The sequence below is a fragment of the Anser brachyrhynchus genome (assembly GCF_964034855.1).
Source record: "Anser brachyrhynchus genome assembly, chromosome: 7".
NCBI lineage: Eukaryota > Metazoa > Chordata > Aves > Anseriformes > Anatidae > Anser > Anser brachyrhynchus.
Window position 1 is genome coordinate 15726406 of NC_137701.1, and position 16240 is coordinate 15742645.

The 16240-nt window shown below is 43.0% G+C and overlaps 2 protein-coding genes across 2 annotated transcripts in view; one reads left to right on the forward strand and one right to left on the reverse strand.

Moving 5' to 3' along the window:
* The window catches only part of LOC308198300 (uncharacterized protein), a 240330-nt gene that overhangs the window by 188140 nt on the left and 35950 nt on the right, over positions 1 to 16240 (forward strand). The window contains exon 6 of the mRNA XM_080600535.1: positions 16192 to 16240. Coding sequence (XP_080456661.1) covers positions 16192 to 16227 — 36 coding nt within the window. The 3' untranslated portion in view covers positions 16228 to 16240. The remainder of the gene's footprint in view (positions 1 to 16191) is intronic.
* On the reverse strand, positions 1227 to 12612 carry CD28 (CD28 molecule). Its single transcript, XM_080600524.1, has 4 exons — positions 12384 to 12612; positions 4892 to 5245; positions 4503 to 4621; positions 1227 to 1559 (listed from the first exon to the last, which is right to left on the reverse strand). Exons 1-4 carry the CDS (start codon positions 12436 to 12438, stop codon positions 1419 to 1421), a joined length of 669 nt encoding a protein of 222 aa, XP_080456650.1. The 5' UTR covers positions 12439 to 12612; the 3' UTR covers positions 1227 to 1418.

Consider the following 16240-nt stretch of genomic DNA (forward strand, 5'->3'; position numbering starts at 1 on the left):
ACAAAAAGAATCTTCTCATCCTGATTTGGAAGAAAATAAATTTTGAACAATCCCAATTTTATTTCAGTGGGAGTATGGATTTATTTTTATTTTATTTGTTTACTCAGTAGTCTATAAAATAAATCTAGTCTCCTCAGTATGAAAAGGGACTTTATGCTAAGACAACCCCAATTACAGTTTAGGATGCCTTGTTAATGTAAACATGCTTAATTAAAGGTATGAAGCAGGTTTTTGTTGAAGACTTCATTCTACTCCAGCACGGAGCATCCCTAAAGAACATCTTTAGATAAAAAGGTAACCTTCAGTCAGCACAAAGTTCAAAGTGCCTGGAGCAGTCTCTGTTCACAATGGTAGGACCTGAGGACCCTCTCGCACCCAAAACGTTGGTTGCTTACTAGGAAAAAATTCAAGTGATCTTTAGTCACTCATAAGTGGATGCCGATTTTCAAAAGAGCTCTGGTACAGCCTTGGTACCAGAAAAAGTGATGTATCTTCAGGAGGACGCAGCAGAGTGCCTTTTGGATAGAAACAAAAATTCAAAAATGAGGGTAAAGATCTCCTCCAAATCTGACCTCCATATCTTCTAATGCTTCCCATGTTGCTTTGTGTTCCCTTGCTGTAGGCAAACATAACAAACGGGACTTTTCATGATGACAGCAGATCTTCCTTCCTCTCCCGCCTGATTTTTTCTTCAGATGCATTGGTTTCATGCTCTGTGGAGTTGCTTGGTTATGACTTCAAATGGCCTTTATGAACATTTACAAAGTGTCCAACCTAAAGACTCACATGTTGAATGTTGAGTCATTTTCTTTCAGTTCTGGTTTGTCCTGACGGCCCATTTCCACTGTAGCCTAATTGCCTGGATGCCTTCTGGCTGACTTTTCCATCTCTTTCAAGCATGTCCTGACTTTCAAACTGTGCCCTGCTCTCAGAGGGAAGACAGTTTGTTTGTTTTTTCCCCATTTTCCATATTTAACAGCAACAATGGTTTCTGAGGATTAGACATTCAGGGAAAGAAATTACAGGCTAAATCTAAGGGAGCAGTTATTGGGAAAGGTCAGATGTTCTGGTTCTGGTTCCCCCAACAGCTGAACAAAACCACCAGTGTTAAGAGGAGACCAGCTCTGAGATCTGATGCCATTCTTCTCTCTTACGCACTGACAACCCTCAACACAAGCTGCATCTCATTTTCAGCCATCATGGAAAACAATCCTTTTTTAAACCCCCCCCCCCCCCCCTTTTTTTTTCCCCTTTTCTTTTTGCATAACACTGAAGTTTAGCCAATACTTGCTTTGGTGTAGGTATCCATGGTCAGTAATAACAAACATGATGAGAAAATGACAGGCTGTCCTTCCCTGTCCAAGAGCAAGTGACTTCCTAGAAGCACAAGAGGATAGTGGTGGGTCGGCTGGTGGCTATCACGGCTGCCAGGAGCGATACGCAGTGTAGTCTCGTGTTGGTGCATAAGGTGGGTAACCCTTGTTCTTTTGGTAGGGTGGATGCCGGGGAGTCATGTTCATGTAGTCACTCTGGTGGTACCTGTTCTTCTTGGACTTTTGCTGTGGGAGAAGGGGCAAGAAAAGTGTGAAACCATTTCTGCAATTAGCCTGTCCCACCCGGGGTGAACATTCAAAAAGGGGAAAAAAAGAAAGGGAAGAGGGATCCTTTGAGCAGAGAGCTTTTGAGCATTAATAAAATGTGAGAAACATGAGCAAAGCATTTGATTTTTTCCTTGGGTGACTGTCTCACCCAACTGTCGGATATATTAACTGCTGGCGGTCCTGGCTCTGGGTCCTGGTTCAAGGAAGCAGGCATATTCATAAGAAAGCCTCAGATTTAAATACGTTTACAGAAGAATTAGAACACGTTCTCATAATATAATCCATGGAATTTGCCAAACCTGAATACAAGTCTACAGCTTATCTGCTGAGAGGTGCGGAGTGTCAGTTCTCCAGGTGAAGAAATGCTGCAAACCAAGGAGGCAAACTGATTTCTCTCGCCACCAATTCTCAGCTATGAAATGACTCAGCAGAAGCAATGCAGCCTGAGCAGTGAAGGCTGTCCTCATTTATTAGGAAGGAAAATAAATTGGCTTAACTGAAACAGAATAAGAGCAGGAAAAATCAGCCTAGGCTATATATATCATGACTTGCCTACCATTTACAGCAGGAACACGTACTGTATATGTGGTTCTAAGCACTGTTTCAAGAGGCAAAAGAGCCAGAGCTCATGTTAATGTTTTATCTGGGCCTTAAAAATCTCATTTCCAATGTTGAATTTCTGCCTTATAGTGCCCCTGTGAGACAGGGAAGGCATCTCTTTCAGAACTAAGAGTAGCAGAAGACAGGTGAAATAATTTGCCTATGATGATAGAGGAAGTTTGTGGCTACAGCAGAATTTGCACCCGTGGCTCCTGCAGACTGTGCATAAGGTTAGTGTTCTTGCATAGCTTAAGGCTTTCTTACAGGGATTAGGGAAAGTGCTTCCGTTCTTTTTCCTTAATGCTGATTATACCTTTTTTTACAATCTCCTTTTTATTGAAATTTCCTTTCTACATACACACACACACACATACTGCAGTGTACATATGATGCTGTGGAATTGGAGGAGGTCTGCCTTAGAAAATCTAATGGCTGAATTATGCTCTACCTGCAGCGTGAGGCAGTTAATTGCTATGAGACACTTCAAGCTTTCTGATGTTAATGTTAGATATATGCAAGGTGTTGAATGGAAATTACATGCTACTTAAGCTATGCAGTGGAGATCGTGCATTTAATCATTAGATACAAAAAAGTTTTATCTGTCTTTGTTTATCTCCATAATATAAAAAAGTAATAATTCTTCTATTAAAATTGAAGAGGTAATTTCTCATTAGAGAAATACATTTTGCAAGCATGAGTGAGTGCTGGATTGTTCCAGGAAGAAGTATGGCTGGTTCTGGAGAGGAAAGCAGTTTTTCTCTAAGGCAGGCAGAACTGTGGGGAATTAGACAAATCTTTAGCTGCTTTCAGGAACTCGAGTGAAACAGACTTGCTATGGCTGTCAGGTATCATTTTTAGGACCTCATTTTAACATCTACAATGTCATGTAGGCAGCTTTATTTACATTCAACAGCACTCCAAGTACATCCACGCTCACGGCGTGTGTTATCAGGAGAATACCACCAGCAGCGATAACAGCAGGTAAAAACTGATGCAGCAAAGAGCATGCATCACAGTGCAGCCTTGTCACTCTTGCTGGGAGCAGGCATCTTAGTAGCACAGTGCGTAGCCATTGGGTACCGAAAGAAAATAGCAGAGAGAAAATGGTTCAGATTGTGAACGATGGATTTGAGGCTATAATATCTCATCAGCCACTGTTGCACAGCACGGTAACACCAGCAGCTGTTTGCTGTAATCCTCTCGGCTCTCCTCTCGGTCAGTCTCTACAGTAAGGCACAAAGAGGGACCACGTAACCTGCCTTTGCAGTTTGCTTTGACAATGTCTGATTCATCTGTTTTGCATTAGAAATATGTATATATTGAGCAAGTGTAATTTTGTGAAATGGCTAACAGAGCTCAAGCTTCAGCTAGCAGTGAGAGTGGTTTTCTGTGCACGTGCAGCATTTAGCCTGTCAGGGACCCCGGGGCCTTTTTTTTATACAGGCTACATTATAATGTGTTGAAAGAAGCTATTTAATGGCAAAGATAGAGGGGAGAGGCAGAGAGCAAGGAACAGAACTCTTCACGCTCATTGTTCAAGTCTTTCCCACGTGGAGTAAGAAGTGTAAAATCACCTCTGGGAAATCGGGATCCCAGGACTTGTCCTGGAAGATGGCATTCTGCTGCCTCTGCCTCACACCTCACGCTGTCTTTACTCTGACAGGGCTGCTTGTTGAACCAGGCAGAACTGAATGTGACATGGGCCAGGCAAATCTCCAGAGAGATTAGAAAGCAAAAATAATGAGCCACAAGACTGTCTCTGCTTTCTTAGGGTAAATACACTATTGAGACCCTCGTGCCCCTGTTCTCTTGCAGTCAAGCTGCCGAAAAGAGTGGGTATGAGAAGGAATTGCTGGATAGGCACGAGACATCAGGGCAGATGGTCTTGGGCCAGCTGAGGGCTCCCTAAAGATTGTTTTACTGTAGGTGAGCACCTTCTGTCAGAGTAGCCTCAAGGGAGTTTGCCAGGAGTGCTTGTAGAGGTAGATTTCCCTGACAGGGACGGCTGGCTGGAGCTGGAGACTGTGTCCCAGTTTGGCTGGTGTGCTGGGCATCGCAAACATTATGGCACTACTGTTTGCTTTAGGATTCTACTACAGAGGCTGACTGCCCACCTGGTGAGCATCTGATGTTCCAGCTGTTTTGGGGCATAGCACAGGTGTGCACGTGTAGCTGGGGTAAAGAAGCACTGTGATCCTGAAGTGAGGGATATCAGTGAGCTTGTGGTAAACAAGGCAAGTATAGCCTGAGAGATGAGCTAGGGACAAAGACCATATAGAGCAAAGGAAAATAGTTTCTTACCCAGTAGCTAATAAAGATTGCAGTTATTAGGATACTGTAGAAAGCAAGAAGTCCCGTCACTGCCACCATAACCCAGTAAGAAATTGCAGACTGAGGCTCTTGTGTTTGGATGGGTGTCTCTTTAAGGAAAAGAACAAAAAGAACTTTAAGCACTTATAAGCAAAAACCTTGATCTCTGCTTATTTGCTCCTTGTTCCAAAAAGCCATTTATATTAATTGTACCATACACCAGTTTAAGATGTCTTTCTCGGGGTATCAGGAGTGGGAACGTCATTTTAGGAGGCAACACAACTATTTTTTTTTCTTTATAAAGAAAAAAACTGCCTCAAGCCATCATATAAGGAGTATGTGTAGGGAGGATACTGGCCTAAAGAGATTTCTCAGCTTACCTTTCACGTGAATGACAGTCCCATTGCTCTTCTCATTGTAGACATATGGAGGTGGATACATGGCCTCAATTTTGCAGAAGTAGATGTCAGTTTGGTTGGCATTCATGTTCCAAAGATTGAAGATTACTTTGTCTTCATAAAAAGTCCCCTGGCAGTTGAATTCTTTATTGGAATTACTGCTAGATTTGGTCTTGTTCCATGAAATAAAGCAGACTTCAACTGCACTGTCTGTTCCTTTGTGCAGCGAGGCTCGAAATTCCTTCCCTGTTCCATTGTATGAGTAGTTGCAGACTAGGTTTGCTGTTTTGTTGGCTACGATGAGCAGAGGATGCTGAGCCACTAAAATCTTGTTTTCTGGAAGGGAGGGCAGAAAGAGAGAAAAACACTTGTTTGCAAGATACAACATGAGGCTTCAGAACCACACATCCTCCTGTGCAGCTCTTCTCCGTGTCTCCTCTCCTCTGCTGATGCTCCCTACTAGGGAGCACATAACCACCAAGCTGCAGAAGCAGTTTCTCACAGGAGCTCGTTGCAGCAATCCCCCTCTTTATAACTAACTACAAAGTCACTAGGGGAGCCTGCGAGGTCGAGGATGTTTTTCTTTAGAGTCAGGACACTAGGACACAAAGTGGCTCATGTGATGAAGATTGAACATCAAGGCCCAAAAGGCTGCTTTGGTTCTTTATTTGTTTGTGTGTATGCGTTTAAGGCCACCTTAGTTTACCCTTTCCTTAGCAAGCAGATTCCCAGGGAATACTATGGAGTGAAAATACTATGAATTTAATGCTTAGTTAAGTAGTGAGGTAAGAGAGTATTATTGATACATTTGCTTTGTAATCCAAGGACAGTCTTGAAGACTTTGCAGGTGGAATTTGTTCAACCATTTCAAGGGTTTGGGCCTTGGACAAAGAGCACTAAAAGCATGAACTGCTATCATTTTAATTTTAAATAAGTCATTTCACTAGCTAGCAGCTGTAGCAGATTCTTAATCTCTCAGAGGACTCGGGATCTGACTAATCTGACACTGTGTTGGCACTTAGCACTTGAATGGCCTGCAAAAAAGCATGTCATATGAAGGTATAATTCAATTTGGATTGACCGGACTGATAGATAAACAGGAAATGTTTTCTGACATGTAGAACTCGGTGCTACGATTTGCCGAACAATGAAACACTTCATAGACTGTGCAGAGAGACAGCTTCTTCCAAGAAAATTCATCCTGTACAAATGAGGCCTTACTTTTCAAATGATGACCTGTAAGAGGAAGAAGGTTTTGGTTCTTAAAGCCAGGAACTTGCCAGAAGCAAGGAAAGCCCTTTTGTGTGTGTATATAATCACGTGAAAGTTCAACTCATAGGAGGTCTTAGTAGCCTTTGATGGATCACTGAGAATTGCTGTGGTTGAGAGAATGGCAATTGTATCTCTCCAAAGTCTGCTGCAAAGCTTGCCTTCATTCTGCTTAATCCACGTGAGGATACTTGAAAAGGCTGGTTAGGGAAATGGGGTGGGAAGGGGGCCAGATCCAGAATGCCCGGAATATAAGTGTTTCAATGTGTTCGGTATTTAGGACTAAATGGCTACATGTAGTGTGCTTGCACAGGCACAGGAAGAGGGACCACCCCCACCTCTTTAGTAGGACACTTTTTTGGGGTGTAGGGGACCTGAGTTCAGTTCCATGCTCTGGCTTGGTTAGAGACCTACACCTGCCTCCCTCAAGCCTGGTGAGAGACTGAGCTTCTTGGGAGCTGCACAAACGTTAGCCTGGAAGAGACCACTGAAGTCATCCGGTCTAGGGCTCTGCTTTCAGAGTCAGACATAAGACAAAAGGCAGAGAAAACAAATCTGTTCATACAATTGACACATCATTTACATAGATCCAAAGAACATCTGCTCCAAATACCACACAGTGTATCCACAGGTGCTGTGGAGCCACTTTTTTCATGTTGAAACTATTTCACTTTGCTCAACTTTCATTATGAGAGCTGTGAGTGAAGACAGTGAACATACATCGTGGTCACGGCTATCACAGGGATGTGAGAGATTCAGATGTAGTCCCTGCTTTGAATCAAAACAGAAGATGGACTTGAGTATGGGTATTCCAAATCCAGAGTGAAAACCTTTCTGCATCTGATTATCCTAGGCTCTGGCTCCCATTCTTATGAATTTTGTCGTTGCTAGACATTTTCCTAATAAATTGCTATTTGCCTGCCAGCTCCTTTTCTCCCACCACTCTGAATCTGAAAATTTCCTAGCAGCTCTAGTTATCTGTAAGCTGGTAAAAGGGTCTGTAAGGCTGTTGCTCTCCAGCTCCCCAGAGGCTTGAGAGAAAGTTCGTGCTAGATTTCTTTCATCAGCCGCTGCTGATTTATGAGGAAATTAAGAAGCTGAGCCAGAAACCCTCTGCTAGGTATACCCTGGCATACCAATAATTGTAAGACATGAAAGAAACAAGACTGGAACAGGGAGTGAAGTAAACACGAAGAGATGCATGATTTTGCCAGGACTAGTGGTAGGATGTGGGCAGTAAAAACAACCCACGGCCAGCAGGTTCTCCAGTTACCAGCCCAGCCCATGAAACTGCTGAAGTTGTTCATTTTCTCACTGAAAGCCTTGTTTACAGCCCCTTCTTCTCATGAGAGCAGAAAGACGTGAGACAAGGAATGCTCTAGTGCCTTGTCTTTAGCAAAGAAAGATTTCGCAGTCCATCCTCCTTGTGTCTCTCCGTTCAGCACAGCTAGCTTGGAGGTTGGAGCAGAGCTTGTCACAGCTCACAAATCTCATGTTTGCAGGGAACCCAAACACCATGAAACTTTTTATTTTGACAAAGAGTGAGCATTTCCATGCTTTCCAGCACAAGGAGCCACACATCTTGGAATCCCGGAACAGGGAGGCCGAATAACAGCAGACAAGGCAGGTTTCTGTCGGAGGTGTTGCATGTGGTGAATTTTCATCGAAATGAAGACATTTCAGCAAAACATTTCAGTTTCACCGCATCAGCATTTTCCGACAAAAGTTCTCACATAGGCTTATAAGGCATTCTAAGCAAGGAGTGAAGTTTGCATTCCACCTCTTTAGACATGGTGTTTGATCATATTTTTCTTGGCCGGAAAACTCATCTTTGGCCCAGGTGGGAATGTGCAGGTCCCCAGTGGAGTTGTTCTCTGTTTAGCATAGCAGAATTCTACGCATCTCACTTGAGACAGTTATTCTGATTTTCACCCCAGTAGTGCCCACCACTACAACCCTGACTGTCACAGGAACTGAATACACCTTCAGAAGAGATTTTTCTGTTTCAGAGCTTACAACCAAAACAGGCATTCTGGAAGAGACGCTTGCAGAAGAAGCACTACACCTCTGAAAAAATGCTTGCCTGTTTTTCACTGCAAGTGCTTACCAACACCTGTTTTTCAGTGCAAGTACTTACAGAAAAACAGGTGGATGTTTATTGCTTAGCCTGAGCAGATTTTCACTATGTCCGGAGGAAAGACAAAGAACACTGAAAATCTCATCACTGAGTGACCACCTTCAAATGCTGTTTACACTCTTCTGCAGAGCCCAGTGACTTATCCCCGCCTTTTGCTGCTGTGAGCTAGTCTGGATTCCTGATGTACAGTAGGACATACCTTCATGCCTCGAGCTCCACTATTTCGTTACAGCTCTGGACTATTTCTGTCCCTGCCATGATATTTTGCTAATTGTCAACCTGCTAATTGTCATTTTTTGATGCAGCCAGTGAAGGAAATAATTTCCTTCAACTTATTTCTTGGATTTCTGTCCCAGTCTTGCCATGCAGGCTGGGTGTTGATAACCCAGCCCCATGCTGCCGATGTTGAGGTGGCTGACCAGTTGCAAAAAGCTTACTTGTGGAGCGTTAAATGAAGACTGCACCTAAGTGATTTGTTTAAGCTAAGCTTAAACTGAATCTGCTTTCAGAAAGTGGTTCTGCTATGTCAAATCTGAACTGGTTGAGGGAGGTCTTTTGTTTTTCATTCATGGGAACTAATGAGCACCACATGAATTGGTTGGGTTGCAATGCCAGCAGGGCTGGGGCAAGGCAGGCTTACCCCACAGGCAAGTTAGACAGGCCCCACTGTCATCCTGCTCCTCCAGGCTTTCGTTTTTTTCAAATCAAAGAGCATCAGTCATGCCAAAATGTGTTTTAATTTTGCAGTGAAAAGAAAGTAAGGCAAAACATCCCTTTTTTCATTTCTGATCTGAATAGGATTTGAGTATATTCTTTGTAGGATCTGTACCAGTTTGAGCAAACTTGAGCTGAAGTTGCTTTTGCCTTCACAAAGGAAGCTCTTCTCATGTCTCTTTGGGTTTGTTAAAATGGTGAAACTCCGAAACATCTCATATGTGTTTCCAATAGCATATGTTTTCCCCTAAATAGGTTCACGATTGCTATTTCCATAGCTGTGTTCAGTCATGCTGCATAGTAATAAATATCTGTGTCTTGGTCTTAGCCAGAAAAGGGCAGTTACGAAAAATCTTTGTCTACAGTTTCAAAAATCTGTAAGGTCTAGAAAAGTAAAGTCATTTAAATCAGTGTGCGCATGCTGCAGGCTTTCTCGGGATCATAGGTTGTGTAAGCAACAGTGTACAAGCTCTCTGTTGAGCTTTTTTGTATGTTATTTGTCGTGCTTGACATATCTTATAATAACTTGTGAGGGGTTTTTTGCATCATGAAAAAATGCTGGCCATCCATAATATCTGTAATACACAGACTTCCTAATCATGGAGCCCGGTGCAGGCAAAACTTCACTGAAGTTTTTTTCTTTCTTTCTTTCTTTTTTTTTTTTTTTTGCCAAGAAAGTGAAATAAAGACGACAGAGTATGGAAACTAACTATTTTGATTTTTTTTTTTCCAAAAGTTTCCATGAATCATTATCAACTATTGGAAAAAAATATTCTGCTAAAAATATTTTCTACTCTCCTTTCTTTCTTTTCCATGCCAATTGATTCCAGGCAGCTGTTTGCCTGGCAAGGAGTCTGGGATAAGTTGGGATTTCTATAAGCACAGTAAAGAAACATCCCACTGGATTCTGAATGGAACTTGTTTAATCCACAAATGGAGAGATACACAGCTATGTTACACACCAAGCTATCCCATTTTTGCTGCTGCTCTTTCATTGTTCAATTATCTTTACTCTGCTTTCCCAGGTACAAGAGTCTTTCTAGGTTCTAGGTTGACCCAGCAGTGTGTGTAGCGTGCAGCTGGAGGGATCCACCTCTTCTAACTGTGATAAATTTGGTTTTTGCTAACCTTTCCTCCTTTGGTACAAATACTGCAGGAAGCACAGTGCTACACAAAGCACAGGTAATTCCTGCTGTAACCAAGACCAGTTGGAGCACAGGGTTTTTTCTTGTCCATTTGTGATTTTTTTTTTAAGCAGCATTCGTTGATGTCATCCTAATCACAGCTAACCACCTTGTACTTCTTCTGCGTTCTGGTAACCTCGGTGGGTTCGAGGTTAACTTTAACACCCAGAGGTTGATTTTAACACCAGCCAGAATGTTAGGCAAATACTGAAAAGATGAGGTCATTTGTGGTCCACTGCAGTGGGAACCCCCTTACATTATTTCACAAAATACACAGGTAACCAACGTGCTCTGCCTGCCTCTCTGGCAGACTGTAGCAGCATAATTATTTAGTCAACAGAGAGGGGGTGATGGGGATGGGGAGGGACAAGCTGTGTAAACATCGGTATTACTGAAAAAGGGGAATGAGCAATCTGATCGTTCAAGTCTCTTCCCAGCTTTAGAGTTCCACAGTTCAAACTCAACTTGCTGCACTCCCTCGCAGTCTAACAACAGCAGAATGGGACAAATTTGGTTGCCTTCACTAGAACAAAATATCTGAGGCCTATAATACATTTTGTGGCTCGAGGAAGTCCTGCAGGATTTTGACCTGCCTTAGTGTTTTCCATGTAGTAAGGATCATTTGTCTCAGGATCAAAATGAAAAGAAGAGGTAGAAAAGAGACATGGAAAAAAGGTGAGAGCCCTGAGAAGCAAGCCAACTTGTGTGCTTCTCTTTAAGCAGTTGTACAGTCTCGGTGAAGCTGTTGGAGAAATTCAAGCTCTTAATGTAAAGTAAGTGTACAGATGTCTAGAGAATCACGGCATAACCCCAGTGTCTGATAACCACACGCTTTATTTTGTTGTAGTTTAAAAGAGTTGCGCAAAAGTTGTTCATATCTCATGGAAATGTTTTTAAATGTTTTTAAAACTGTTAACCCATTGCTGCTACTTATTCCCTCCTGGAATTATTGTCTTCTCTGACAACCCAGTGGCCTTCTGTGGAAATAATTATGATATTGCAAGCACAGAACAATAAACATGGTAAAAGGACAAGGAAGGAAAAGTCCATCATCTCTTATAGAAATATCATTGCTTCATGCAAATCACAATGCCTTCACTGAGGAAAAGCGTTGCAGAAAAATAACACAAGTTACGAAAAATGTGATCAATTGTATCTCTCGTATTAGGAAAAGCAACTCTTAAAGATGTTCTATATGTGGAAGTTTTTGTACTGGAAGTCAGATTTTTGTTCTTACCTGTAAATTCCCTGTAAAATACAAAACAGTGATATATGGAGAAGAGCAAATAATAACAGTTCACAGACCAGTGACTTGAAAAATTGTCTGTCTCAAGATTATCCTTACAGAAACCATCATCCCTTGCCTTGCTTTGCATTTTGATGTATCCTTTGAAAAGACATGTTAACTCTGAATATATTGCATAAGTGAGAGACAACACCCAGACAAAATACCCTCAGCCACAACAACTGAAGATTCAGAAAGATTCCCCAAGACTCCAGACTCCTAAATCACAAATAGGCATTTTTGTTGTTGCGGGTATTTTCAGAAAGAAGCTAGATATCTCGTTAGTACCAATAAACTACTAAACAGTGCAAAATTCAGAAACTCGGCAATTCCCACGCTCCCATCTTTGAGCTCTGTAAGCAGCTCTGCTGTTGTTCCTTTTATGTGTTAACTATGGGGGGATGCAGGTGGGCTCAGCTCTGCAGCCCAGCGCACCGAGCTGGGCCACGGAGCTGCACGCAGCAGGCTTGCAGGTGGCCGAGAGGCTGCCCCAAGAGGGGCACTGGCACCAGCTCAGCCCAGATCCCCCCAGCAGAGGCTAAAAAGCCACGGAGCACTTGTGTGAGCAAAATCCGTACGGGCTGGGGGAAGGTGAAATAACCCCCCTGTAAATACACATGCAGTTTCCAAATGCATCTCAAGAGATGGCGGATTAAAAAGAAAGCTCTTGGGTCCTGGAGGGATACTTGTAGAAGAAGAAAGATCAGGCTCTCTTAGAGCAAGCTGATCCATATGCAGTCCTAGCAGCATGCTCTGTCTCTCCCTGTACATCCAAACAGATCAATTTCTGCAAAATTAATTCAGAGCTGTGCTAGACCTTCTCCCTGCTCCAATGGTGCAAATGTTGAAAACTGGTGGAAAGGATCGGAACCCTTCTTTTGTTACCTGTTACATCGGCAGCGGGGATGAAGCAGAGCACCACGAGGATCCCCAGGAGCATGGTGCTGATGGTGGGCCCGCGGCCTTGTCCCCACCCCCTGCAGGCACTCCAGGTCTCCCAGGGCCCCGCGCCACCAGCCGTCCAGTCCCCGTGGGGCCAGGCTGCACCCTTGCTTGCTCACACAGCTTCTCTCCTCCTCCCTCCGCGGCACATGATACACAGCCAAGTGAAACCACTGCAATGGAAGTGTTCGAACAGGAAGTTCACTTGTTTGGTGGCTTTAGCCTTAGGAAGTCTCCCCTGTGCCTCTGCAACACCTAGTAGCGCCTGCCAGAAGTGCAGCCCACCCTCCGCAATGCAGTTGCTGTGCTGCAGGATGTGCGCTTCTGCCTGGGGCTTTGCAGGGTTGCCCCTATCGGGCGGAGAAGCGGATCCCCCAGAGGTGCAGTTCTCTTTCTTTACCGAGAGCACATACAGGCATACGCCATTCCCATCGCCACGGTAGAAGCGAACAGCAGGTTCCAGTTCCCGGTGGCCAAACCTGGCCCCTGAGGAAGCTGTGTGCTCAGGAAGCCCATCTCTCCTCGCTCCCAGGAGCAGAAACCTTTCTCCCTTGGCCTGCTGCCTTGCTCCTACCTGCCTTCCCAGCCACCAGGAATGCCAATATATTTTAAGAGCAGTGATCTAGGTTTGTCCATTTTCACTGTGCTGCATCAGCTTATCACCTAAATGCAGTCTGAACAGTGCAGGAAGGAGCTGATCTGCTATACCATCCCTTCTGGAAAAAAATCCTGAGTTATAAATGAGTATGACTGTAGTCCAATTGACATCTAAATAGAGGCAGCATGCAGCAAAGCACACTTCTCAATCAATGCTTTTAGTAATGTCTTACTATTTAAAGTTTTTCTCTTGGCCTCACCTGATAAATGCTCACTCTTTGCCCTGCAAACTTGATGTCACCTCTCCCTTTGAAACAGACGGATCGTGAGAGTACGTTAATGACTTTTATAACTGGAGAGTTCTGGTTAATAACTATTTACTTCTGTCCACCAAAGTAGAAATATTCAACTATCAATGCCTGTAACTATCTGTGATTTATTTGAGAGAAAATGGGAGGTGTTTAGCAGGAAGACTTTCAAGAAAACTGGGCTGTTATAAAAAGGATGAGCTGTTCTTCCTTTTCCCTTAGCCTCTGAGGTTTTTAAGCTGTGTTTTATCGAAAATTATCGATGTAATCTAAGAGCAGCCTTACCTGGTATACCCATTTACAGTCTAGAAATTTTAACAAGATTCTTAAGGTTTGTAATCGATGTAAATTTCTTGCAATATTGAAAGTTTTGGAATTCCCTTGTGCTTTGACAGAGAGAGAAGTCAGATTCTCTCTTAGCCCACCTTTGTGGTTTCTTGATAAATATCCTGATACCTTATTTGAATTCTATGAGTGTACCTGCAGGTATCAGTGGAAACGTCCCAGCTTAAACTGAAGTGAGAATCCCCCAACACAATTAGAAAATTCATTATCTTTTTGCTGAGTTGCCCTCTTGGAGATGAAAAATGTTGTTGTCATGTCTTCTGGCTCAGGTAACTGCACAATGTTTATTATGCCTGCTGCATGCTTCTGCACCATAGCTGTCAGACCCTTTCTGGATTTAGGATACAGACTGAAAATGCACAGAGTATGCTGTCCGCTCATTACAGGGTTAGCAGAATATATATTGCATTGGGCAATAACAAGCTAGAGCCATTCATTTCACTGGCATATACTGGCAAAGGATAACCAGAGGAATCCTGACTGTGGAAACATTTTAGTGTCTCTGCAGCTATGTATGAAGAGACTCTGCCCTAGGAATACTGCTAACAAAAACCAAGAGGGATCAGCGTGGGCTCCCTTCAGTGTGGCCATGGACCTGTTCTATCCCTTACCCCTCCTCACGTGCCTCTGCCACAGTGAGGACAGACCAAGGCACCAATTGCAAACAGAGACTGGACTGGTGGAATAGAGGAGAGGGAAGCAGGACCACTGAGAAATTGCCCACTGTAGGTAGCCCTAGAGACCAAGCCATGGTGTATCATTTCTCATTGTGCTGATGAACAGCAGTATCGGTATTGCCCTCTGCAGAGCATCCAGTCCTTCAGTCTCGCTTTCAGTTTTGCCTAATGGTTTCCTTTTGATCCCTGGAGTAAGGAAGGGCTTTTTGTTTGTTTGTTTGTTTTTTTCAAATAGCTCCTGACTCATCTGCATTTCTTGGTTTTCTAGGATTTTAAAAGGGCACAAAGCATCATTGTGTTCCCAAGGGTATGGCTTCTTTCCTTCTCCAAATTGCAGCTCTTGCTCTAATTTAAACAGTTCATTTCCGATCACTTAGATACTTTACTTTGTCACTTCATATGTATGATCTTTTCATATTTCTAAAGTTTTCATGAGGTTAGCTGAAGAAGATATTACAGCTTTCAGCAAGCAGTCGTGCACTTAGAACAAACGACAGCAAAGCTTATCTGGGAAAAGAAACTGAAAAAGCCCCCCAGTATGCCCTCATACATAATTTTTCATTATTCTCCTAAGGACTCTAAGCATCTGTCCTTCTATACCGTGAGCATTACCGGAGGGTGTTCTGCTGCAACATTCATTCAGGCACTATTCACTCCTATCCTTACCCCATTTTTCATTCAGACTTCAATCTGTTGAGTCTGTCAGTGCTCTGGCAGACAGGCTCTGCTTGCTGTCACAGCGATGGAAATCCAGACTAACATCATAACTGAAGTGGAGCTAGAACTCTGAGGGCACTGAACAAGCTAAAAATGTAATTTGTCCGAGTTTGGGAAACAGGTTTTCATCCCATCACAAAATGGCTGACATCGCAATCCAAAAGAAGTGAATGAGAGATTTGTAAATGGGTTTTGAAGGTACACAGGAATCTGAACTATGGGCTTGGGGGTTAGCCATCGCAGGATGTATATATAACAGTCCAGATATTTGATTGTAGCTTTTCATGTCTACTCTTTGAAAACCAAGCACTGACAAGAACTATGACCTGAGCTTTAGAGAAAGCTGGCGAGCTCTAGTACGGTTTCTCAGAGTATTATTTGGGTATATTTAAAGCAGTCTCAAGGAATCCTAAGCAGGCTGCCAGTACCACAATTGCTCCCAGCAAGTACTCCTGTTCTTGGGCAAATAAAAATGTACATGCATGCTAGAAAAGTAATTGCAACAGCATACTACCATTCATTTATTCCTGAGGACTCCAGTCTAATGGGACATCGGTAGGTCACTAAAATTCCCATTTAAATAATGTAGATGATAAACTTTCCCATCAATGGGCTGTCCTACAGTTCTGTACAAAGGCTATATTTAACAGCTGCCTCTCTTCCCCACCATGAAGAATAATAACACAGATATTCCGCGAGCAGTCTAGCTAGGCTTATTCTGTGTGCTTGTATGTTGTCAACTGCTACAGCAAATGCCTTCATTTGTACAACTACGAGTCTTAAAACATGTTTATTCTTCCACTGCTGCTGCAAGCAAATGGTTGGTTATGAATATCATATGAGTAAAGATGGAAGGTTGATACTTTAAAATCTGTATTACAGGGAGAACGTGCTCTTACGTGGCTGCTGTAGAGATGCAGAAGTGGGTTGACATCATTTAATAAACAGTCAATGTTATTCCTAACTATAGAGACAATGTATGATCTATGTTATTCGTGCCTGGCTGTGTCCCACGCTAAGTTTAGGGAGTAAGTAACTCTAAGGAGCTATGCAGCATTTGACATCTGAAGTACTTCATAGTCACCTGTTGTTATTTTCACTTCACAGATGGGGAATCACAGTAAGGTGAAGAGACTTGCCTGAAGACATACCTCAG

Excerpts from the sequence above, each read along its gene's own strand:
- CD28 (XM_080600524.1), bottom strand. The coding sequence starts at position 12,438 with ATGCTCCTGGGGATCCTCGTGGTGCTCTGCTTCATCCCCGCTGCCGAT. Across the intron at positions 5,246-12,383 it reads CCCCGCTGCCGATGTAACAG|AAAACAAGATTTTAGTGGCT; the intron begins GTAACAAAAGAA and ends CCTCCCTTCCAG. Across the intron at positions 1,560-4,502 it reads CAATCTTTATTAGCTACTGG|CAAAAGTCCAAGAAGAACAG; the intron begins GTAAGAAACTAT and ends CTTCTCCCACAG.